The sequence below is a fragment of the Dendrobium catenatum genome, unplaced genomic scaffold, assembly GCF_001605985.2.
Source record: "Dendrobium catenatum unplaced genomic scaffold, ASM160598v2 original_scaffold_197822, whole genome shotgun sequence".
NCBI classification, from domain to species: domain Eukaryota; kingdom Viridiplantae; phylum Streptophyta; class Magnoliopsida; order Asparagales; family Orchidaceae; genus Dendrobium; species Dendrobium catenatum.
In genome coordinates, this window is record NW_021516239.1 from 240,291 (window position 1) to 265,492 (window position 25,202).

The 25,202-nt window shown below is 33.6% G+C and overlaps 1 protein-coding gene across 1 annotated transcript in view; it reads right to left on the reverse strand.

The window, feature by feature from the left end:
• Positions 1–568: 568 nt before the first annotated feature.
• LOC110111206 overlaps positions 569–25,202 on the reverse strand; it is a 34,466-nt gene continuing 9,832 nt past the window's right edge. Inside the window, exons 3-7 of the mRNA XM_020842979.2 lie at positions 16,153–16,508; positions 1,766–1,977; positions 1,352–1,608; positions 1,094–1,272; positions 569–1,003 (exon numbers count right to left, since the gene is read on the reverse strand). Of these exons, the coding sequence (XP_020698638.1) occupies positions 929–1,003; positions 1,094–1,272; positions 1,352–1,608; positions 1,766–1,977; positions 16,153–16,508 (1,079 nt within the window). The 3' untranslated portion in view covers positions 569–928. The remainder of the gene's footprint in view (positions 1,004–1,093; positions 1,273–1,351; positions 1,609–1,765; positions 1,978–16,152; positions 16,509–25,202) is intronic.

Consider the following 25,202-nt stretch of genomic DNA (forward strand, 5'->3'; position numbering starts at 1 on the left):
GGGTGAAATTTATGGGTAGTCTTATCTACCAACACAATTTGCATTTTGAAAATGTACCCCGAACCTTAATTCGTTAAAACTCCCCCAAAGCAAGGGAGACTGGGGCGTGAATTTACAGAGCCCACAATCACATGCTTAATGAGGTGCCAAATTGTGCAAATAAACAAGCTTCAAGCAACTTCAATCAGGCAAAAGAATTTTTGCTTAAACATCACAATCTCCATAAATATAGTTAGTGCTCATAAATTTCACTGCGGTTGAGAAACCTATAGACGACAAAAATTTATAATGATGTAATCATTGTTATGATGCTGATAACAAACTATATTTGCAATATTCCTATCATAGAATGTCATAAGGCCTCTCCATACATCACTTCAAGCTTTCAATCCCTCAAAAAACAACAAGCTCTTTTCCCACATATTGTCCTCTATTTGGATCATCCAACATTCTCTAAGTGATGCATCATTAAACACATCATATTTTTCACCAAAAGCAATGCACAAGCATCATCCAGATGATGAAGAAAATCATGACATACATAGTGAGAGAGTACAACAATAGCACAAGTTGTAAAATGATAATATATTCAATTTGCATCAGTGGGGCAAGTTCTACAAATTTTGCATCCAAATCCAGATCTAATAATCCTCAGATCAAAAATAGAGCCATTCAAGTTTTAAAAAATCAATCAATAAAAAGATAGCAACAAAGAACCGGGATTTTATACTAAAAATACAGATATCTAAAGAACTAATAAAACTATATCATGGAGGTTGAGATGTCATAGTGTAAATAGAGAAGGATTATATTTCATCCTGAGCCCAAATAAAGAGCTGTTCTGTTGCAACAGTGGAGTTGAGAGGCTTCAATTCAGTTCAAACTGCATCCACACCACCTATGTTGCAAGAATTGGCTATAACAATTGTTATTGTATAGAGATATTTCTTCTATCTTCTGCTCTGTGGCGAAAAAGCTTTGCTATGGACCGCCTCTCACAATCCTAACGAAATAAGTATTTGGTTATGTCACTAATGGATGAAAATAAATAAATTCTCTATGAAACTAAACGAATTTTTTTCATTCTTCATACCTTGAACATGTTCAGATGGAAGTTTTTGTCAGGATTCTTCCTTCTGAGCTTCAAATAAGTATATGCAAAGCTCAGCTGGTCACGAGGAGTCCAGTGGTCCACTTCATTAAACCAAAGACATGAAAATAAGTTTGACATTGGCGTGTGCGCTCGCACAATGAAGGAGCCCTCCGGCACATCTGTTTACAAGTAATATAGAATGATTACCAATTGGTTTAGTTAAATTATAACTAAGAAATTTTGATAAAAGCCTCATACAGCTAGGAAGCAATTTGTTGGGATCTGATGGGTCAAATTGTTTCAGGCCATCTGACTGATAGAATTCAAATTGTTGATCAATGACAGTGTGGTTGTACTTGTTTAGTTTCTTGTTCTGGGCAACCTCCTCCCAAACACAATGCCGGTCATAATGGTTGGAGATGGCATATTCATAACCTCGCCGCCAAAGGAAATATTCTAAGATGAGGAAGGGATCATTTTGTAGACGTAATTTGCTATCAAGCCAGATTGAATATCTGAGGTCAGAGAAGGGGTCCTAAAATTAGAACAAATAATAAACCAAAGAACTTGCACAGTGATGAGTAGAAGTGAACTCAAAAGGAAATTGAAAGGATAATAAGCTTCTACATTGCCAGAAATTTTAATAAGAGAGAAAAGTAAAGGCAAGCACACCTAGCAGATGGGAAAAGTCGATGTGTTAAGAACTTGGGAATTTTCCCAACTCTCCTCATATCAGGGTAAGGCAAGTTGTGAACAACCACAATCTTCCACAAACCAATAGAACCTGTACTATCCATCTTCTGGCCTTCTGAAAGCAACGTCTGCAATGTAATTTCATCCACAAACATAATAAAGCAGACATTCTTCCTAGACTGGCGTGAAATCTGCATCAATCAAAAAATGGAATTCAGACATGAAATACATTTGTTTAGTTGTAAGTCCAAATCAAATGAGTGGCATAATGCGCATACTAAGATAATGCAAAATAATGGAAATTAATCAGCATCCTGATAGATTTTGAATACAATTGTTACATTTACAGAAGACGTTGGACTATATGAAGATGTACAAGTATACAATTTATTTGAGCATAAAACTATTGCCGTTGCCAGGTCCCAAGTCCTGGATGAGAAAAGTGGAGGATTGCGTTAGGTAGTCGACAGTCAGCATAAAATTTATCGAATAATCATGACATGAATGCCAACCCCACGTAGTGGGACAAAGGCTTGTTGTTGTTGTTGAACTATACATGGACAAAAGGAAAAACTTTTGAAATGTTCCTTTTGACTTCCACGTTGACTCTCATAAGGCAGCACTAAATAAGCCACTTTTCCAGTCATAATAGAAAACTCAGATAGGTATAGAAACCAGTTTAGCATCAAAATTATCATATTAGTCCCAATACAGGAAAGCAGCTAAACTTCAATTTCACGGTCAGGCTAAGTGGAAGAAAAAAAAAAACCATGTTTAGCAATCATGTTTCTGTTTTCTGTATTTTGTTTCCTTTAAAGAAAAACGGGCACTTGACTGAAACGAAAACATGCTTGGCAACTATGTTTCCATTTTATTTTTTGGTAAAAAAAAATCGGTTCTTTCCACAAATTTTGAAAACATCTATAAGAGTGCTTTCATATATTTTATAAACATGCCGAGGTGATTGATTTGATTGATTTTACAAAGCTAATTGGAGATTAGTTACATGAACCCTTTTATTTTTTATTCCTCAACCAATTTCCTATTTTTAAAAAAAGAAAAGAAAACATCCAAATATTTTTTATTTTAATTAAAACAAAAAAATGAAAATAAAACAGATTAATGTATGGCCGGATTTTCTGGAATGCACCTATGCAAAATGGCATGGAAGGCTCATAGTACGCGGATTGACAACTAAGTTAACTATGCCTTCCCCACAAACAACACCCCCAACAGAAAGAAAAAACCACTTGCAAGGCAAATGAAATTTCAATAAAGCAAAATCCACCAGGATTTTTATTTTGAACTATCACGCTTGTCCAATATATAGCTGTCTTCTGAATATTTCTTCCCATCACCGTACAGAGCCCACACGGACTAAGTGTAACGAATGATCCTTGCACTTGCATTAATTAAGTTCATAAAGTTAATAGTGTTGTTGGAACATCGTGATTGAACATCCCAAAGTTTCATACATTTTGCTCATCTTCGAATAGTATATGACAATTAATTCTTCCAATGAGTTAATTACTAGATTAAAATTGCTTTGAATAATGGATTTGTATGCTGCACATCCATATCTTGCTGTGACAATAGATATCCCAAATAGTTTACATAAGCACTTGATAATTTCAAGGTTATCATTGATTTGATTGTTTGAGGGCCAAATATTGTTATAAACTTTCATCTATGGCTGTATAGTCTTATAATGCTCTTCTAAAGGTAAGTACAAAGCTTTTCGCATATTATGATCTCTTAGCCAACTATTTGGAGCACGGTAATATATCAACATAGGGAGCTCATTTTATGAGACACGTGTACAGAGTATGTGCAGTCCATAATTAATTCTACATTTCTTAACCATTTATAAGGCAATAGCTTACAGAATTTCATCTGGCCATTAACTTCATTTGTGAAAAAAAGTCCATTGTGTTATCTGACTTGACTTCTGTACAAGATTGGTGTCAATAAATTTTCATTTAGTCCGACTTTCATCTGCCAAATCCACCCTCAATTCTATCCTTCAATCTAAATATATAAACCAGTCATGCCTGTTTTTAATTGCTTTATTTCAAAATAGGCAATAGATGACACTCATGTTATCTACATAATATTTTATCCTTCCTAATCTTACCATAATCTTAGCGTTCTCATTTTTGTCACATTCAACTTAGTTATCAGCAACTTTTTAATTGCCAAACATTTGAATTGATACAACATAACTAGCCTAATTGAAGTTTATTACAGTTTACCTTAGTCTTTATCATACAATACTTTTGAAACACTTCTTGTTTTTAACCACCATGTACACCCATAGTCATACAAGTCAGGTTCATTGAGTCATCTCAACTAGGTTCAACAAATAGTCAATACAACCATCAAGACGCCTCATAAGTTGGACCTTGAACTCTCCCTAATAGCACTATCAACCTTTGAAATCTGCTAAATATTAGATCTACTAAATTACCAAGCTTATAGGGAATTCACCAAACTATGAAAGAAGTTTCCATAAGATCAATTTGAAGCTCATCTATAGTTATTTATTAAATTAAACAACTACAAGCAAGTTACACCTATTAATTTTTGTAGAAAGCATTTGTGAAGCCTTATTGTGTGATTTCATGTAGCGTTGAACCTCAATCCAAGCCTATAAATAAAAGTTCAGAAGATGAGAATCAGACATTTTAACACAACTTGGTTGACTTAAGACATCAAATTGTACTTTCTGATAGCAATTTAGTGAAATCATTTATAGTTACAAATCTTATTCATAGGTGGAGCCATCCCATAAGAATTTATAATGAAAGTCTTAATCATAAAGGGAAGTGCGCTTAACAAACATTGCAACTCATTTACATGTTTTAGTCAAAGCGAATGCTAAGATATTCATTTGATTTTTCCTTAAAAATTAAAATATAATTTTGATGGAATGAACACAAATCAAACGTATCATAGAAATTTGATCGTCGAACATCTTGATCATTGTTGTCTCACAGATTGGAAGATGTTGAGGTATTGTAGTGATGCTTGTAGGTGTTAATGAAACAGCCACAATAGGGTTAGTAGGTGCAGATACAAGATCCCCTAAATCCAAAGAATAATCTAAATTGGTTCCAATTTTTGATTGCAAAACTAATCTAGTTTAGGGTTTAGGGTTTAGGGTTGAAACATTTAGAGAAATTGTATTGGGTCGGGCCTGATTGCTTGATTGTATCTATTACCTCGTATAATTAAATTTTATCAAATATGAATTAGCCTTGAAACATTTAGAGAAACTATGCCCAAAAAGTTTGTTGGATAAACAATATGTTGAGATGTCTTCAAATTCAACCATTTGTCTGCATCCATAAATCAACGAGCTAATCCACACCTTTTCTATCTAATAAGAAACATATAGTAAAATATAGTCACAAAAGAACTTAAAAGAAAATCAACAGTATTATCCACTTACAAAGATTTACAAAATACTAAGATAATATAAAGTAGTTGATTGAAGTAATCTGAACAGATTCAAGAAAATGTAATTCAAAATGGAGTGCTAGAAGAGTCAAAATGGAGCGACCATATTAACATATGCATCTAGAAACCACTGATGTAGTAGGACCACCAATAGAAAAATCTAGTGTAGTTTGCTTCTAAAAAAAATCTAATAATAATAAGAAGAGGGTCAATGAGCCCAACAGAATGGTCACGAGTTGAATGCAAATAAACCATAAATTTGTTGATAATCTCTAGATTAGGTAGCCCATCGAAAATATGCTAACAGTAAATAAACAAAGAAACATACCAAGTTCTAATATCTCTTCTTCAGTGAGGATAAGAGAAGATTTATCCTAATATGTGGATGAATGCTTATAAGGAGGTGATACTGAATCTTGATGAAAAAAAAATAGTTGTTTCATGATGAGGAATGAAATATTTGATCATTTTTCCCATCAATAACATTACCAAATCAGCGAGGAGGGTCGATGGCTGAGGCACTAGTTCCAAAGGTGAGGAAGTAGGAATAGAAGCCTATAAGAAGCAAGGCGCCATTGGGATTGGAAATGGCAACCTGGCTAGGATTTCATCCTAAACCCTGAGTGTAACCAATATAAGATAAGGTGGGATCCAATGAAAAATCACTGGAAAAGCAAGGGGGGGATCCAAATCGAAAGGCAAAATAATAGGTGGCGGCAACTTGAGCAAAATGAATTGAATAAATGAGAAAGCGAGAGGAAGAGTAGTGTCACGACCTAGCCCGAAAGTTTGAATTTAGGAGTCCAGAACAAACAGTCGGACTGTTATTTAAAATTTTCTTTTACTAAAATTTCTAACAACTATCTCCAGAATACTAAAAGAGCCACCTAACTTCAAATGTATTTTAAAGCAAAACATTATAACTATTTCAAATTAATACCTTTCTCTCATAGAATAGTGCCTACAATACAGATTCTCTCTTCCACTCATTTAAACTATTTAAACTATACCTGTGTATATTTATAAATATGGAGTGAGTCATAATCCAGTGAGTACATCATACTTCTAAATTACAATAATACAAAGATTTTGAATAATATGCATGTTCATTACAAAGTAATAAAATAATTTCATTTAAAATTCATTTTGAAAATGACCATCAATATTATGTATATCTATACATGGCAAATATATCATATTTTTTGTCATTTCCATAAATAATACAACTGTCATAGGAGATATTGTATAAAATAGTGTCAATGAATAAACATCCTTTTTTTAATAACATTTTTCCAAAACCTTTTTTGTTACACACACATGGGTACATTAGACCCCTAGCCAGTACCATAAAGGGATATACTCCATCATTCAATCATGCATAAGCAAGCAAGCAACAACAACAACAACAACATCAAGCCTTTGTCCCACTACGTGGGGTTGGCTACATGACTCCTTTTTCACCATTGTGTCCGGTTAAAAGTCAAATTCTCATTTAAATCTAATAAAGAAATATCATTTCTAATATTTTCTAACCAAATCTTTTTAGGTCTACCTCTATCTTTCTTAACATAAGTCAGATCTAATACCTCAACTTTCCTAGCCGGGTCATCGGAAGGCCTCCGTTTAATGTGACCAAACCATCTAAGGCGACTCTCTCTAATCTTATCTTCAACTGGAGCTACTCCAACCTTTTCACGTATATGCTCATTTCGTATCCTATCTCTAAGGGTTAAGCCACTCATCCACCTAAGTATCATCATCTCTGCAACACTTAGTATTATGCTTGTCTTTTAATGGCCAACATTTAGCACCATAAAGCATTGCAGGTCTCACCACCATCTTATAGAATTTTTCTTAAGTTTGAGGGGAACTTTTCTATCGCACAATAAGCCTGATGCATTCCTCCACTTCAATCATCCAACTTGAATTCTACTGATAATATCCTCATCAATTTCACCAACACTCTGAACAATAGATCCAAGATATCTAAAACGTGTATTCTTATTAATGACTTGATCGCCCAAAGTTACAATCCACTCACTAGGTCTATTGCTATTAAAATTACACTCCATATATTCAGTTTTAGATCTACTCAAGCGAAAACCTTTAGACTCAAAAGTTGACCTCCATAATTCAAGTTTACCTTCAACTCCCTCTCTAGTCTTATCAACAAGAAGAATATCATCAACAAAAAGCATACACCAAGGTACATCCTCTTGCAAATGTTTAGTGAGAACATCCATGACTAGAGAAAAAAGATATGAACTTAAGGCTGATCCTTGATGTAATCCAACCGAAATAGGAAAATACTTAGTCAAACCGCCTTGTGTTTGAACACAAGTAATAGCTCATGCATATATATCTTTAATGTTTTGAACATAAGCATTATTAACTCCTTTCTTTTCAAGAACTCTCCATAGCACTTCTCTTAGAACTTTATCATATGCTTTCTCTAAATCAATAAAAATCATATGAAGATCCTCCTTATTCTCTCTATATTTCTCCATCAAACCTCTCAATAAATGTATGGCTTCCATAGTAAACCTACCCGGTATGAATCCAAATTGATTTTGAGAAACATTAGTATCACATCGAAACCTACGCTCCATAACTCGCTCCCATAGTTTTAAAGTATGACACATTACTTAATTCATCTATAATTCGCACACTCCCGTGCATCACCTTTATTCTTAAAAATATGAATTAACACACTCATTCTCCACTAATCTTATATCTTTTTAGTCTTCAAAATAGTATTAAAAATGTAGTAAGCCAAGAAATTTATCCATCTCCTAAGCATTTTCACATCTCTATTGGAATATCATCAGGTCCAATGCGTTTTAATATATACATTTTTATAAGTGATAAGATGCTCATCTCTTTTTTTAAATAAGATATTAGCTATTAAGAAATCATAAGCTAAAGAAAAATCTAATATAGTCTTACCACATTTATTTGTCGGTTCCAAACCCATGGCCATCATGGATGCTTTTAAAATCATCTACCTCTTAATAAATATGTCCATTTAAATCTCCTTCAATAAAAACTCTTTCTTCAAAAGGTATATTTTATATTAATTATTCTAAGTCATTCCAAAATTTTAATTTTGAACTCATATACAAACCTACTTGAGGAGCATAAGCACTTATAATGTTAACAATCTTAGCATCAACAACAATCTTTAAAGCTATAATTCTATCTCCAATTTTGTTAATTTTTATAACATTATCCTTCAAACTCTTATCTATAATCACACCTACTCCATTTCTAGTACAACTCCTACCTGAATACCATAGTTTATATCATAAACTATTAATCTCCTTAACTTTCTCTCCAACCCATTTAGTTTTCTAAATGCACAAAATATTTATCTTCCTATGAATCATAATATCTATTAATTCCATTAATTTTCCTGTAAATGAGTCTATATTTCAAGTTCTTATCTTAATTTTAGTTTCATGGACTAGCTTCTTTTCCCACATCCGTCCTTGATATGGGAACCTTTTGCCTATTTAACACTGCAACCGGGCGCTGGTGCAGCGGCCCTTGCACACTTGTCACTGTATTTAGGCCATACAGCGCGTCGCTTCCAGGGGACGCCCTAGTATTAACACAATTTTTTAAATGATTCATGTCATGATTATTTGACTAGTTTTACGCTGGCTGTCGACTACCTAATGGCTAATGCAACCCTCTACTTTTTTCATCTAGGACTTGGTACCTGGCAACAATGGTTATGCATAAGCAAGCATTTTTATTAAATAACTTTATTTGCATTATCTATCACATTTCATATCATTAGGCATAATAAGCAATATATGACTTAAATGATTGAATATGGGAAGTTAATATCACCAAATTCAATATGACCAATTACATTTCACAAAAATAACACAAAAGCGATTTATAATAACATCAAGTAGTTAATGTTGAAACTCATTCACTATGAATTAGGTTGTTAAACCTAAGCTTATGTCCCAAGGCTATCCAAGAGGGGGGTGAATTGGTATTTTAAAAATTTATCCCTCTTTTGAATATTTTGAACCGAAAGTAAACTTTAATAAATTTTTAGAAATAGTTTTTCAACCACAATTTTTAAAATAGAAAAAGTGAAAATAAAAAGCAGTAAAGAATAAAAGACACAAGATTTATAGTGGCTCGATCAAAACCAGACCTACATCCACTCCCCGGAGGCACCCTCCGAGTATTGCACTAATACCAATAGTGTCTCTCCTTTTGCATCCACAGCAAGGCGAAGAAGCCTTTACACCAAACTCTTTCCACCACTACCCGGTGCGGCAGAGAACCGTCGTCCTTTTATATTATCCCCAGTGTTGGCAGAGAACCGTTCGTCCTTTTACACTCTCCTAGTGTGGGCAGAGAACCCTTCATCCTTTCACACTCTCCTAGTGTGGGCAGAGAACCCTTCATCCTTTCACACTCTCCTAGTGTGGGCAGAGAACCCTTCATCCTTTCACACTCTCCTAGTGTGGGCAGAGAACCCTTCGTCGGTAGTCTAAATTGGACTATATATAGAAGAGACAAGAAAAACCGTCCAAAAACTGCAAATTTTCAAGTCAACACGAAATGGATCGTCCTGGACGATTTTACTTAAAATGTCGGAAACGGTCCAAATGAATATTGGTACAAACTATGTTCGTACACGATCATCGTCCCGTACGAACTAGGTTCATTCGGACGAACAGTTATTTCATAGGTCGGTTCCCAAATAACTACAGAATGTAACCAACTTACTTAAGTCGGTTTCCATCGTCCTGGAACGAACAGGATTTCGTCTGGACAAAATGACGTCTCGACGAAAATTTTACAGAGAGTAACTCGTCCAGGACGATTACAAGGAGATAACTGACCCGATCGTCTCGTACGAATTGTAGTCGTCCCGTACGATCAGTACAAAATTTTTAAGATCTCCTCAAGTGTGTGTGTGTTTATTCACTCAATTACAATCACTCCCTCTCAAACTTAATTCATACAAAAATTACAAGCTTCAAAATACAAGATATCTTATGCTGAATTTGATTTGAAGTCTTTAGTAGTTTGGAGTTCAATTTTCCTGAAATGTTAGTACACACAACAGCAAAAACAAATCTTCCAAAAAGTGTTAGGAGATAACTACACATAAGATAATAATATTTGGAATCATCAAAATTATACAAGTTGCAAGAATATAAAACATGCAAATAATAACTTTCTTAACAGTTAAATGCACCTAGAAAAAAAAATTAATCTCATAAATTCATAAATCTAATAACTAAAATCTTATTTTTATACAATATAAATCTCTCCCTCTCAGTAGCTATTGAATATACATAAATAGCTCTTGTATTTATTTTATTTCTAAAAAAATTAAATTAATGAATAAAATCATAATTTAATTAATACTATTTTGTAAAATAAATTTTTTATATTATTATAGTTTATATAATTTAATGATATCTCGTTTAAATTAACTTATTATTTTTAATTAGCTTCTTAAACATGCTCTCATTTTCTATAAATAGGTAATTGAATTTATTTTAATATTTACAATTGTTGAGGGTTGGAATATTCACGACGGTAGAGAGAAAAGGAGTTTAAGGTCTTAGCTTCGAACGAAGATCCAGCACAGAAAAAAAAGAAAGGGGGGGGTGCAGTAATATTAGGAGACACGACATATTTTTTATGTGAAAAGCTGAAAATGTGAAAAAGGTCTAGGTTTTTCCTAGTTGAAATGAATCCAATAGTGTTTGTAGTTGATTATAAATGACGCCCTTCCATAAGGGAAGGTCTTAACTCAATATAGAAAATATATATCATAACGGAGGTCGGAACGACTGTAGTTGAGTGGCAGTGGTCAAAGGGACCATAGTCGACGAGGGATGGTAGTTGGTGGGATCGTAGTCAACGAGCAATGGTGGCCTGAGGGACTGTAGTAAGGCGACGGTGGCTGGTAGGATCGTAGTGGGCAGGCGACGGTGGTTGGAGAGACCATAATAGACGGGTGACGGTGGTCGAAGGGAGCATAATAAGCAGGCGATGGTAGTTGGAGGGACCGTAGTCAGCAGGTGGCGGTGGTTGAAGTGGTGTCGATGGCAAACGGGCAGAGGTCAAGCGGCGGTCAGCGGTCGGGCAGATATCCGATGGTGATCGACATACGACAGTAGTCCAACGATGCTCAGCGGCCAGGCCGAGGTCCCGCGACGGTCGGTGAATGGGTAGTGGTCCGGCGGATGACGGGCGGTGGTCCGATGACAGCTTGAGGATAGGCGGTTATCCGACAACGGTTGGCAAACGTGCGATGGTTCGAAGATGGTCAGCGCCAAGCGGTGGTTTGGTGGTGGTTAACGAAAGTTCGTCGATGGTGGCCAAGCGGAGGTCCGATGGTGATTTATAAACAAGTGGTGGCCCATCAACGATCGACAGCCAGGCAGAGGTCCGATGACGGTCGGCGGACAGGCGGTGGTCTAGCGACGGTCGGCGCACTAACAGTGGTCTGGCGACGGTCGGCGTATGGGCAAGGGTCCGAAGATGGTCGACATACAAGTAGTGGTCCGATGATAGTCTGCGGACTACTGGGGGTACAACGGCAGTCGGCAGAATGAGCGGGGGTTCAACGAAAGTAGGCATAAGGGCAATGATCGGCGCCCAGGCGGTGGTCCGTTGGTGATTGTTGAAAGTTCGCCGACAGTGTTGCTTGGGTAGAACTATAAGATCCTTGAAGCATCAAAGCTTTCTCCAATCTCCATCCAAAAGATCCTTTCATGAAAAGAGCATGGGCTTATTTATAGATTTTTGTGACTGACATGCATTGTAAATATAAAGAAGATCTAGGTCAAATTCGGAGTGCTTCATCGGACGACTCATATCGATTCCCTTGATCATATAGCATTTATTCATGCATTTAATTGCCTTAATAATGTCTGAATTGAGCGATCTTATGCTTGTTGGATTTGTCTCGTCGAGCTACTCAATTCGACTATAAGCATGTTATATTTGGATATCATATGATCATCCAAATTATGTTTTGAACTTTTCAAATGCGATTCATCCCCTTGATTTGGACCCATTTGGGCTCGGATTGTACCAATTTTGGTGTTGTTGGATTCTTCTCTTCGAAACATTCAATTTGACTATAAGTTTGCTTAAATTGAAATTTGGATGATCTTGAATTTTATTTTAAAAGTTGTCAGCTCATATATGCTTTGAGATTTGTGTCTGATGAAGGCAATTTTGGTGATGTATCAATATTATTTTAATTAAATCTCTTATGAATTTATATAATTTAGGCTCTCTCTCCCTTGATATATATATTTATCCTTTAATTTAAAACCTTAATATTTTTTCAATTATTTTCAAAATATAAAATTTTAGATTAAATTTCCTTTATAATATTTACTAATTTATTCTTTTAAAAAAAATTCTATAAATCAATAAATTTCAAATAATAATTTAATAATTAATCATTATCTAAGATCTTAAGTTTATTTTATTTTAAAAAAATAAATTATTAAAATATTTTCTAATTAAAAATTTTCCTTCTCTCTCTCATTCTTTACAACATAACTTAAATTTTATTAATAGAAAATAATAATCTTGCTCATACCCTAACCACTCGCTCGCGTGTCTCCCTCTCTCATCGAGTTTGTGTCTTGCCCTTGCCCCTAACTAACAATCGTTTCTTCGATCGCACAAATACCCAATCCTAGGACTATCCTTCACTCATACTCTCTCTCTCTCTCTCTCTCTCTCTCTCTCTCTCTCAACTTGTAAGAAGACGACCCCCTTTGTCTCCCATAAGACTCCAAACGAAGGAATCGACCCAAGCTCTTCATATTCCTCAAATCCCAAAAGACAATGACAATCTCCTTTGTCTCCCTCGATCTCTCCTACACAATTCTAGGTAACATAATCAATAATGGCATATTTAGTCCCTTTCATCATCTTCATCTTCCTCCCATCAGTTGTTGCAATGCCATACAACGGGAGCAACATATTTGCTTCGTCTTCGACGGGTGACTCATTCGCCTCCCTCGACTTTCAAGTGACGGAACCGGTGCACACTTAAATGACAGAGCAAGCTCCTTCGACTCATTATCTTCTTCATCCTCTTTGTCTTTCGGCAACTCCAAGTAATGGAATCGACATTTCTTGATTCGGGTATTACAAGTAGACATTGACAAAATATGGGAAACAACAAACGAACGCAATACGATAATCATAGATGCAGGAGAAAACGATCAAATGCTCCACATAAGCACAAGCATAGAGCGATCAGAAAGCCCACACCATGGGGCATTGGCATCAAGGATCAAAAAATTGAGCTCAAACTATGCAGTTGAATGATATCATCCTGTTTACAACTTTAAAGCTCAAAGCCAGCCGAAGTCACAAGCAACAAACTCACTACTCATAAGTGGGATGCATAAATACGCGCACGACAAACATGCCATGTAAGATGCTAAACATGAGCATACCCAGTGCAAGTGCAAGAAAACGAGAGCATGGAAATGCTCATGATAGACACAATGCAACACTAAGATGACTATCAAGCTTAGTCCTTAGACTCCTTAAATAGGAGACAAAATAATTTTGCACTCAAAACAGCAAGAAATTGAAGTTAAAGTTAACAATTAGGATTAAAAATAAAAGTATTTAGAAATGGACATTTTATTTTAAAATTTAAAAAAAAAATCTAATTTCTCATTTACTTTATTTTCTCATATGCAACAGCCTACTTTGCATACAGCTAGAGTGGATTGAGATTGTATATGCTGTAGAGCGAGATGATTTTTTCATAATAAATAATTCTATTTGATTTCTTTTATATTGTATTATAACATAAATCTTTATTCTTATCAAAAACTAATTTCAATGAAATAAATATGAAAAATTAAAAATTTCTTGTTGAGAAATGAAAAAAAATTAAAGTCAACATATTTTATTACAATTAAATCAAGATAAAAAAAAAATGCCAAACAAAATTATTAATTAAATAAATCATTTTGATCAATGACCTATATGGTCTAAATCTACTCTTGTTATACATGAAGTCGAATGTTGCACATGAGAAAATAAGGCAAGTAAAAAATTAGATTTTATAAAAATTTCAAGCAAGAATATATATCCCTAAATGCGTTCATTTTTAACCTATTCATTAACAAACTTCAATTTCCAACACTTTTGATTACAACTATTTTAGCTACTATTTAAGAAGTTCAAGGACTAAATTATACATTTTTAGCCCGAGAATAAAATAACATAGTCGAAGGACCATTTTGATCCATTTGCAATCAATATAAGCCTAAATAATAATCCTCTTTTGATGCTCTTTAAAAACACTTTTTCTTTCTAAAATTTTGTACCTCCTAACTCCCAACTTAAATTTTCTAAACTCTCCTAAAACATCCAAAATAATTTTCTTAATAGAACTAGTCATCTTCTCTTAGATCAGGTTCTGACTAAATTATAATTTTCTCTCTTAGAAACATACCTTAAAATGATTAATAATTTCTCCTATTTAAAATCCCATCTTCTATTCTAATGCAATTATCTATATTGGTTGTCATATACTATTAAGATATACATTAATAACTACAACTTTGTGTTGCATGGTCAAAGATTTTTTTAAAATCACCTTATAATTTTTTAAAAAAAATTTCAGTCCTAGGTAAGAAAATCTTTATGATTTGATGATTGAAGATTCCATTAATAATAGAAATTAAGCATAACTTTTTGCTTGTTAAAGTATGTATTCACCATTGCAATATCACATGGTACAGTAAAATCAAACATAACTTCTATTGAATTTTTACCTGTAATTCCAAAACCACCACAAATCCTCTAATGGTCCATCATACTAATACCTATATGTACATTTTATGTTAACCCTTAACAGACATCATTTCTTCCTCAGCCATAAATTGCAATAGTCTATCCATATCCTCAAAAATTAATTTTTCAAACTACTTCTAATTCATCTCACGGAATATCAGCACTAACCACATTAATAATATGTTCAATACTAACTAACTTTGCTGACCGATATAGTGAGATAAAAGCTTGATATTGTTGTTATTGTAATGTTAATTAACTTTATAGCAATCGCCCTATCACGAATAGTATGTAACTCAAAAATTTTATTTCCAATATCCATTCATAACTATCTCAACCTTACTTTCCAGAATTAATCTTTCGAACAAAAAAAATTTATTTTAAAAATAATACAACAAATGCCAACTAAATTATGATTATTTCACAAATTAATATACGGTATGTTCTGAAAAAAAATAATAAAATTCTCTCAATAAAAAGCATATATCATATTATCAATACACTATAATCCTAGTAGTTGCTAGGAATTCAAATGTTACAAAAACTAAATGCGGACAATAGCATGAAGCATGGGAACATACTATAGGCTAATAATAACAAAAAACTGAGAGTATGCAGTACAACAGCGGAAAGAATTTAACAGAAAAAGTTCGTGATAACGGAAGGTGCTGGGATAAGTCAAGTATATGTGAAGTGTTAAGGAATGTCATACACATGTCAAGTATACCTCAAATCAATGTTGACATGGAATGAAGGGCTCTTGTTGACGCATTTGTGATCACTGGAAAGCCTTTAAAGAACAAATGGGTTTTTTTTTTTGGCTCAAAGGAAAAGATGATGAGAAAATAACTTCCAAAAATTACTCGTGCAATAATTCATACCAAAGTTCTTGCTAACTTATGGAAATCCAAATGTTCAAAATGATAGCAGGAAACTTACAAAGCAACAAGCATAACATTCTAACAATAAAAACACAAAAAATAAAAATCAGAAAGAGCAAAAGAAGAATGAAGCCCATGCAATCAACTAAATACGCAAGTATTTGAGTGAATGGGTAACAATGACTCATGGCTTACCGTTTTGAGATAAGGTGTTCTTAAATGATCAGAATTTCCAAAGATGCATGAAGATACAGCTATGTGGCAACTGCTCATGTATTTTATGTCATCTTCTGCCAGATCAAAACCAGTATTACGTAACCCGGGAGGACCTTTAATAAACCCGCAGTTGATTTTTTGGTCGTGTGCATAATATGAATGTTCTCTTTCTCGAGGAGACTGATGGCCAGCAAATCTCGGTTCCCAGTCTTCTGTCCCGCTGGGCCTTTCTTCAATTTCTACATACTGCAACGAAAATCTGGAAAATTTCTTGTTCTCAAGAGGTTCTACAAGCAGAGCTGTAGAATCTAGGAACTTCATTTCACAAGATGAACCTGAAAAATAGCATACACATTCCAAATGGTAAAAAAGAGGAATGAAATGGAAACCTTCAGAGGTGTTGAAAAAGAAAACAAGAAAGCCACAAATACAACTTAAAACTTTGACATGTTAAAAACATCAAGCTAAACACATTGTACACCGAAGCCCTTATTAAATTTACTACATCTACCAACCAGATATCATAAAATACTCAGTCCACCAGATCCAGTGACAAGTTTCAGTTCACTCCATATACATAGATCAATGTGAATATTTCACTTTTGGGCACTCTTTAGCTTGTACTAGGCATTTGAGATAAAAAACAACGCTGCATAGGAAACCTACATCACATACTCTCTCTGTGTGGTTCGTTTAGAACTTATGTGTTCCACATCAATTCAAAGAGATACTTATGGCATAAGTTTCAAATAAACATAACAGTAGCGCCACGAAACAACTAAACAAACAATGGGACCCTATGGTGGGCCATCTAACCCACTTACCTCAATCAAATGTGTTGAAGACCATGGGAACCACTCCTCCGCCTTCTTACTACATCCACCCAACCCAAATTTCAGCCTTAGGTAGAGGAGTTGTGGATGCCAATATGTGGCCAATCATAGTATAATCTACTGAGCACGCGGATTTAGGAGCTCAGCCATTGGATCTTATCCCTTTTAATCTATGATGCACCGACACTCCGCTTAAAGAGGGTATGCAGTGTCGGACACGGACGCACGTCGGACACGGCATGGACACGTATCCGACACGGCATTGGAGTGTCGCAATTTAAAAAATTAAAATTAAAATCGGACATGCTTGTTCGGTTATTAAATGAGCTATCGCTAGGTACATGCTCGGTACCGCTCAGTACATGCTCGATACCGCTCAGTACATGCTCGTTACCGCTCAATATATGCTCGGTACCGCTAGGTACATACTCGGTACTGCTCAATATATGCTCGGTACCGCTAGGTACATGCTCGGTACTGCTCAATATATGCTCGGTACCGCTAGGTACATACTCGGTACTGCTCAATATATGCTCGGTACCGCTAGGTACATACTCGGTACTGCTCAATATATGCTCGGTACCGCTAGGTACATACTCGGTACTGCTCAATATATGCTCGGTACCGCTAGGTACATGCTCGGTACTGCTAGGTACATGCTCGGTACCACTCGGTATCTTCCCATACAAATAACTTACGAACTTTAAAACAAACAACTTACCCCCGGAAACCCCCGCAAGGGCGCTGCCCCTTGACCCCGCGACCTGACCGGACAGGTCAAACCCCGCCAGGGGGCAGCGCCCCCTTGGACCCCCGGCAGACCGATATATTGTTGTATTCATGTTGTCTTATTATTGGGATATTTTGATTTCACTTCATATCAATTTAATTTTATGTATATGTATGATTGGTTTGTTAGCAAAATCAGCTCTGCTGCTGGCGGGAGTGGATTAGGTGAAGGTTCAAAAGAGCCATCTGTAGAAACTGATAAGCTGTTATGAATTAATGTTACAAAATTAGGAAAAATATTTGAAGGAGGAGGGAATGTGTCATTCAAATGCAATTATTATGGTGGCAACTACAAAGGATCTTATTCTAGAGTGAAGGCCCATCTACTTAAAATTTCTGGCCATGGAATAAAAATGTGTCATAAGATTACTACGTCGCAGTTGATTGCTTCTCATTTTTACTATAATGTCAACTTAATTTCTATATATTATATTAAAAATTTATTATGTCGTGTCCATGCCGCACCCGTGTCCTATATTTTTAAAAATTGTCGTGTCCCGTGTCCGTGTCATGCCGTGTCCATGCCGCCGTGTCCGTGTCGGTGCATCATAGCTTTTAATTGTAGGATTGTAATCCATTTGCTCCTACCCACCACCACCCCCCCCCCCCAAAAAAAAAAAAAGTTTTCCCCCCCCCAAAAAAAAAAAGTTTTTTGTTCAAAATTTATTTATTTTGGGTAAATTACATTTCTTTTTCCCATATGTAATATCCTTAAAGGAGCCTAAAAATATCTCCAATCTATGTACAAAAAGTAAACAATAAAATTATTATTTTTTATATTTCTGCTTCTCTATATGGTATCAAAGCGAGGTTAGAATTTCTTCTTCTAAGCTTTGTTATTTTTTTTCCTAATTTCTTGTCAATATTCTTTATTTTCTTCATTATGCCATGTTTATTTGACTTTCTTTCCCAAGTCAACTATTATGAATCATACAGACCTTGTCTTAGTAATAAAAAAAAAGTTAGGGAATTTAGGAGCAAGTAAATAAAGCAATTCATATTTTCTTTTACGCATACAAACCTTGTCCAAGTAAAAGAAAAAAATGGCTGATGATTCCAAAACTATTGCATATCAAGAAAATATTTTAAATTCTCTCATGTTTACCATTGGTAATGTTTAAATATTTCTCATATTGCTATCATTTTTTATGGATCCAAAAATAGATTAGATAGTAAGAAGGGCGAAAGATGTATTTATAAGTTAGCCAAGCAAAGAGATAGGAGAAGTAAGAATCTAGTTAAAGTGAAGTGCATTAAGAATGATGATCAAATAGATAGGTGGATGAGAGATTTAAATAAACTTTTCAATGAAGATTTTAAGAATACGATTGACTTTAGAAATCTTAGCACACTAAATGAAAATAAATATTTTTGTTTTTATTACCGTATTTGTAAAACCGAAGTTAAAGAAGTTAAAAAAATAAAGTGTGGAAAAGCAGTTGGACCTGATAATATTCCAATAGAGAAGTGAAAATGCTTAGGAGATCATTGTTTTGAAAACCGGACCAGACCGGACTGGCCGGTTCAATCGTGAACCGGTCTAGTGGCTGGTCCGATAAAGCTTCAGAACCGGCTCTGCAACAAACCTAATCAAACCGGATTGAACCGGCGGTTCAACCGGTGAACCGTTGAACCGGTCCGGGTTGGAAAGAACCGGCCGGTTTATAAAAATATTTTATTTTAGTTTTAATTAAAATTTAAAAAATATATTTTAGTTTATTAAATTTTTTAAAACTTTTTAAAATATTTTTATTAAATATGATGATTAATTTCACCATGATGCATACAAGTTATCTTACATAATTTGTTTTGCAAAAAGAGTGTACTTCTCACTTTATAAAGGGTTCAAGGAAACATCATCAAACTCCCCCTATGATGTGGGACTAGAAAAGTTTGCCCTTAATTGGAATAGTTTAAGGAATATGAATTTGGCTTATTTGGCTAGTTGCGCTTTCAAATTTTACTTTAGTTGGGCTACAAATTGATAATATGTATTATAATTTACTATAATATATATTATAATTATTATATTATAAAATATTAATATTATAAATTTATATATTATATTAAATAATTCTTATAAAATAATTTAATTATAAATATAAAAATATATTTATTTTTAAATGATATTTATATGTATAGTTTTGTATTATATATATTTTTAAATTTATAAATATTATTAAAATGGTCATAATATTTAATATTTTATTATATTAATGATCATAAATTTTTATATTATAAATGTATATATTATATTAAGTATTATTCTTTATAAATATATTATTCTTAAATGATATTTATATGTATAAAATTTTATTATATATTTTAAAATTTTATAAATATAATTAAATGCTCATATACTTATATTATATGTTTTTTATTTTATTAATTTTTAATAATATTATTATTTATTACGTCATCTGGTTCAACCCCGGTTCAACCAATCGAACGGTGAACCTCTCTCTCTTTCGGTTCGTTGTCCGGTCCGGTTTTCACAACCTTGTAGGAGATAAAGGAATTTCTTGGTTTACTAATTTTTTTAATATTATTTTGAAGACTAAAAAGATATCAGATGAGTGGAGGAATATGTTGATTTCTGCTTTTAAAAATAAAGGTGACGCACAAGAGTTTGAGAAGTATAGATATAAGTTAATGTGTCATACATTAAAACAATGGAAAAGAATATTTTAGCATAGGTTATGATGTGATACTAATATTTCTCAAAACCAATTTAGATTCATGTCGGGTAGGTCTACAATGAAAGCTATACATTTATTAAGAGGTTTGTTGGAGAAGTATAAAGAGAATAAGAAGGATCTACATATAATATTTTTTAATTTAGAGAAAGCATATGATAAAGTTCCAAAATAAGTGCTCTGGAAAGTTCTTGAATAGAAAAAAATTTAATAATGCTTATATCCAAGTCATTACAGGAGATGTTACTTGTATTCAAACACAAGGTGATTTGACAAAATATTTTCCTATTTTAGTTGGATTACATCAAGGGGCAGCTTTAAGCCCATATCCTTTTGCTTTAATCATGGATGTTCTCACGAGACATCTGTAAGAGGATGTGCCCTGGTCTATGCTTCTTCCTAATGATATCTTCTTGTTGATATTTGATAAGACTAAAAAGGGAGTTGAAAGAAAACTTCAATTATGGAGGCCAACCTTAAAGTCTAAAGGTTTTTCATTCGAGCAAATTTAAAACTGAATACATGGAGTGTAATTTTAGTAGCAATAGATCTATGGAGGATTGTGACTTTGGGCAATCAAGTCATTAAAAAGAGTACATGTTTTTGATATCTCTAGTTTATTGTCCAAAGTGATAATGAAACAGATGGGGATATTATTCGTAGAATTCAAGTTGAATGGTTGAAGTGGATGAAAAGTACCCTCAAACTTAAGGTAAAATTCTATAAGATGGTGGTGAGACCTACAATTCTGTATGGTGCATAATGTTGGCCATTAAAAGAGAAGCATAAAATTAAAAGTTTTCGAGATGAGAATGCTCATGTTGATGAATGGCTTTACACTTAGAGGCAGAATGTGAAATAAGTTTATATGTGAAAAAGGTTGGAGTAGCTCTAGTGGTAGAAAAGATTAGAGAGTAGCCTTAGATGGTTTGGTCAAATAAAACGTCAACCTTCCGATGACCTGGTTAGGAGAATAAATGTATTAAAGGGAGCCTATATCAAGAAAGGTAGAGATAGACCTAAAAAGAATTATAGTTAGAAAGTATTATAAATGATATTTTTTATTATATTTAAATTAGAATTTAACTTTTAATATGACACAATGAAGAAAAATGATTCATGTAACCAACCCCACCTAGTAGGATAAAGACTTCATGTTGTTGTTGTTATTGCATACAATCGCCAAGGGCCACAATATGAAGATAACCTTTTTTTTAATAATCATCATTTATTTCAGGACCTCACTATGGGGATGATGATTGGACAAGCTACAAAAGAGGATGAGCTATAACTTTTTCAAAATAGAAACTACTTGTCGTGCTCCTTCATTTCCACCCACAATATTAAAATCATTAGGGAGCATCATTATAGGCTAAAGCATCCCTCTAAAACTCTTCAAGATGTAGTTCATTTCCTTTTAATGAATACAAACATTGAAATTTTTTATTGTGAGAATTGTGAAATGACAAAATATTATCATGTTATTTCTTCATAAAGTGATTTTGAATCTTCTAGACCATTCGTGTTAATTCAATTTTAATATTTAAGAACCTTTCATAATCCCCAATATTTCTGTAACTATTAGATTTGTCATTTCATTGATGAATGTACTTGGATGACATGGATATATATATATATATATATATATAATATCAGTATCATCCTCCGACTTTCACTGCCATGATTTAAAATCAATTCAATACCAATAAGGAAAATAATTTAGACAAATGCTAATGATTACTTAAATAATATATTATCTGATTTCTTTCATCAAGAGGATGTCATTAACTAATTTTTATGTCTTGATACTCACCAACAAACTAGAGCAACAAAAAGAAAAAATACATCTTTTGGACATCATCAAGACATTTTTTTTTTCAGGATACTAGGGTGAAGCTGCCCTAACTACTACTTACATAATCAATATAATATTTTCAAGAGAGATTAACTTAAAAAGTCCTTCAAACTATCTAGTAATTTTTTTCCCACAAATAACCTCTTCTTAAGATATTCTCCAAAAATATTTGAATATATTGCCTAGTCCATATACAAATAACACAAGGGTAAATTGGATCCCAAAGCCCTCAAATGTATCGTTATTGGGTATTCCCCAATTCAAAATGGGTAAAAGTGTTAAAATCCTACCATCAAAAATTCCTTACCTCAAAGTATATCACATTTAATAAAAAACAAAGTTTTTCCATTCAACTCATAATGACGAGAAGAACTATCAATTAAAAAAAAATTAATGAAATATTTATCTTTTATCTGGACAGGCCTATGACACAGATCCTAACAAATCTAAGCATTGTACAATTGTACTCCTTCATGTCTACACAAGAATGAATAAGCCCAACCATACTATCTAGCAAGCTTAAGACTCAAACTATTATCAGGTAATAATTATCAATCCATCACTATTCCCCAATATACCATCTATTAATACACATCCTTTCATAATTTTTTTTTTACCTTGACATAAGGCTTTTCAAGAAAATATCAACTACAATTTCATTCTATAGAATTGACTATCAAGAATATAATCAATCCTATAGAATTCACTCTCAAGAAACATTTGCTAATATTGCAAAAATGACTATAATTCGAAAACTAATTTCTCTAGCAACTGATTTTCAATAACCAATGCAACAACATGATGTAATGAATGTCTCCTTACATAGAGAAGTTGAATAAATCTATATAGATGCTCCACCAGGGTTTAATAGCTCATTTTCAAACAACGTGTGCAAAGAAAAAAAAAGATTTATATGGACTTAAACAATCCTTGATAATATAGTTTGGCAAATTTACAAAAGGCATGATTGAAGGTGAATGCAAAAAAAAAAGTCAAGGGGATCATATTCTTTTCAAAAAACACTCTACTAATAATAGGATCTCAATTCACATTATATATGTTGCTAATATAATTGCTATATGTGATGAAAATAATAAAAGGAGCCCCTTTGAAAAAAACTTCCTAAAAATTTTAAAATCAGTAAGTTGGGCAAACCCAAATACCTATTATATATAGAAGTAGCTTAATAAGAATAAGAAATATTTCTCTCAACAAAAATATATCATGAAACTACTAAAAAAGACATAAATGATTGATTGTAGACCTTATAAAACTCCCATTGAATCAAAAATGGATATAGATGGAGCGAAAGTAGATATATGAAAATATTTTGCAAAGTATAGTTTAAAAATTAATCAATAGCCGTCCAGAAGTTGATTTTGTAGTAAGTCTCATCAATCAATTAATGCATAAAATAAAAGAGCATCATATTCAAGCTACTTATAAAGTCATACACATCAAATCAAGTCCCGAGAAAAAAAAAATTCTCTACAAAATACACGATGCTCTACAATTAACAGTTATACGGATGCTGGCTATGAAATATCACTAGTGGATAAAAGATCTACTTCAGTATACTGAACATTTTTTAGAAGACTTCTCATAACAATGAGTAAGAAACAAATCAACAGTCGATTATTTCAAGATCTAAAGTTGAATCTGAATTTAGGCCAATTGCTTAAGGAATTTGCAAATTTCTATGGATTAAATTCATCTTTAAAGATATAAAAATGAAATGAGAAGAGCCAATAAAGATATATTGTGAAGATAAATCTACCATCAACATTGCTCATAATCAAGAACAACATGATTTTACCAAGCATGTAGAGATGGATATTTCATAAAAAAAGAAATTAAAAAATAGGTTGATTTGCACTCTATATGTAACAACAAAAAATCAACTTACTGATACATTCATCAAAGAACTTTGCAACCTCACATTCAAGAATATTACACTCAAACGTGGAATGGTGGATTTAAACCATTCAGTTTGAGGTATTATGTTAAAGACCATGGGATTTCACACCACAGGACCCACCCCCTCTTCCTTCCTACATCAGCACAAGCTAAATTTCTACCCTAGGTAGGGAAGTCGTAGTTCCCACTATATAGCCAATCATAATATAGTATATTGAGCACACAAATCAAGGAGCTAAGCCACTTAATCTTCTCTCTTAACCATTGGATTGTAATCCATGTACTCCTCTCCCTTCATCTTACCACCCCCACCCTCCTTTTTAGATTATTTATTTATTGTGTAAATTGTATTTATCTTTTCTTCACATATAGAATCTATAAATACCTCCAATCTGTATGCAGGAAGAAAACAATAAAATTCAAAATAATTTTTCATATTTCTATTTTTCTATAAAATACATATCACCACCATTAGATAAAGAGCTAACACTACATTGTTAGTAGGACTCCGATAACATCATATCAAACTCCTATTCTATACACTACTTAAACTATCTAAGGCATGCAAAGACGTCTGAGATAATTGAAAAACCTCATATTCCACAATCATCTTGTCCATTTGTATGTCACAGCCTTAGAAAACAAGTCCAATTGCCCTTTCACTTTCCTGCATGATGCTAGCCTGAATAGAATCGACCAGACTGGCTAACTTGGCTTGGCAATTTGCCCAGGATGGGGTCCAGCCACCTGAGGTCATAAGCCACTAGTCCTAACAGTGTCAAGCCTTGCCATCCAACATTCTTTCATATATTTCGTAAATTTCTATTGCACATCATCTTGAATGATTAACACCTAACAACAATTAGTGTCGCCTAAGATTGGTGACAATCTCGTGTCAATTACCACTCATTACCTCATTATTGGAACATCCACCAACAT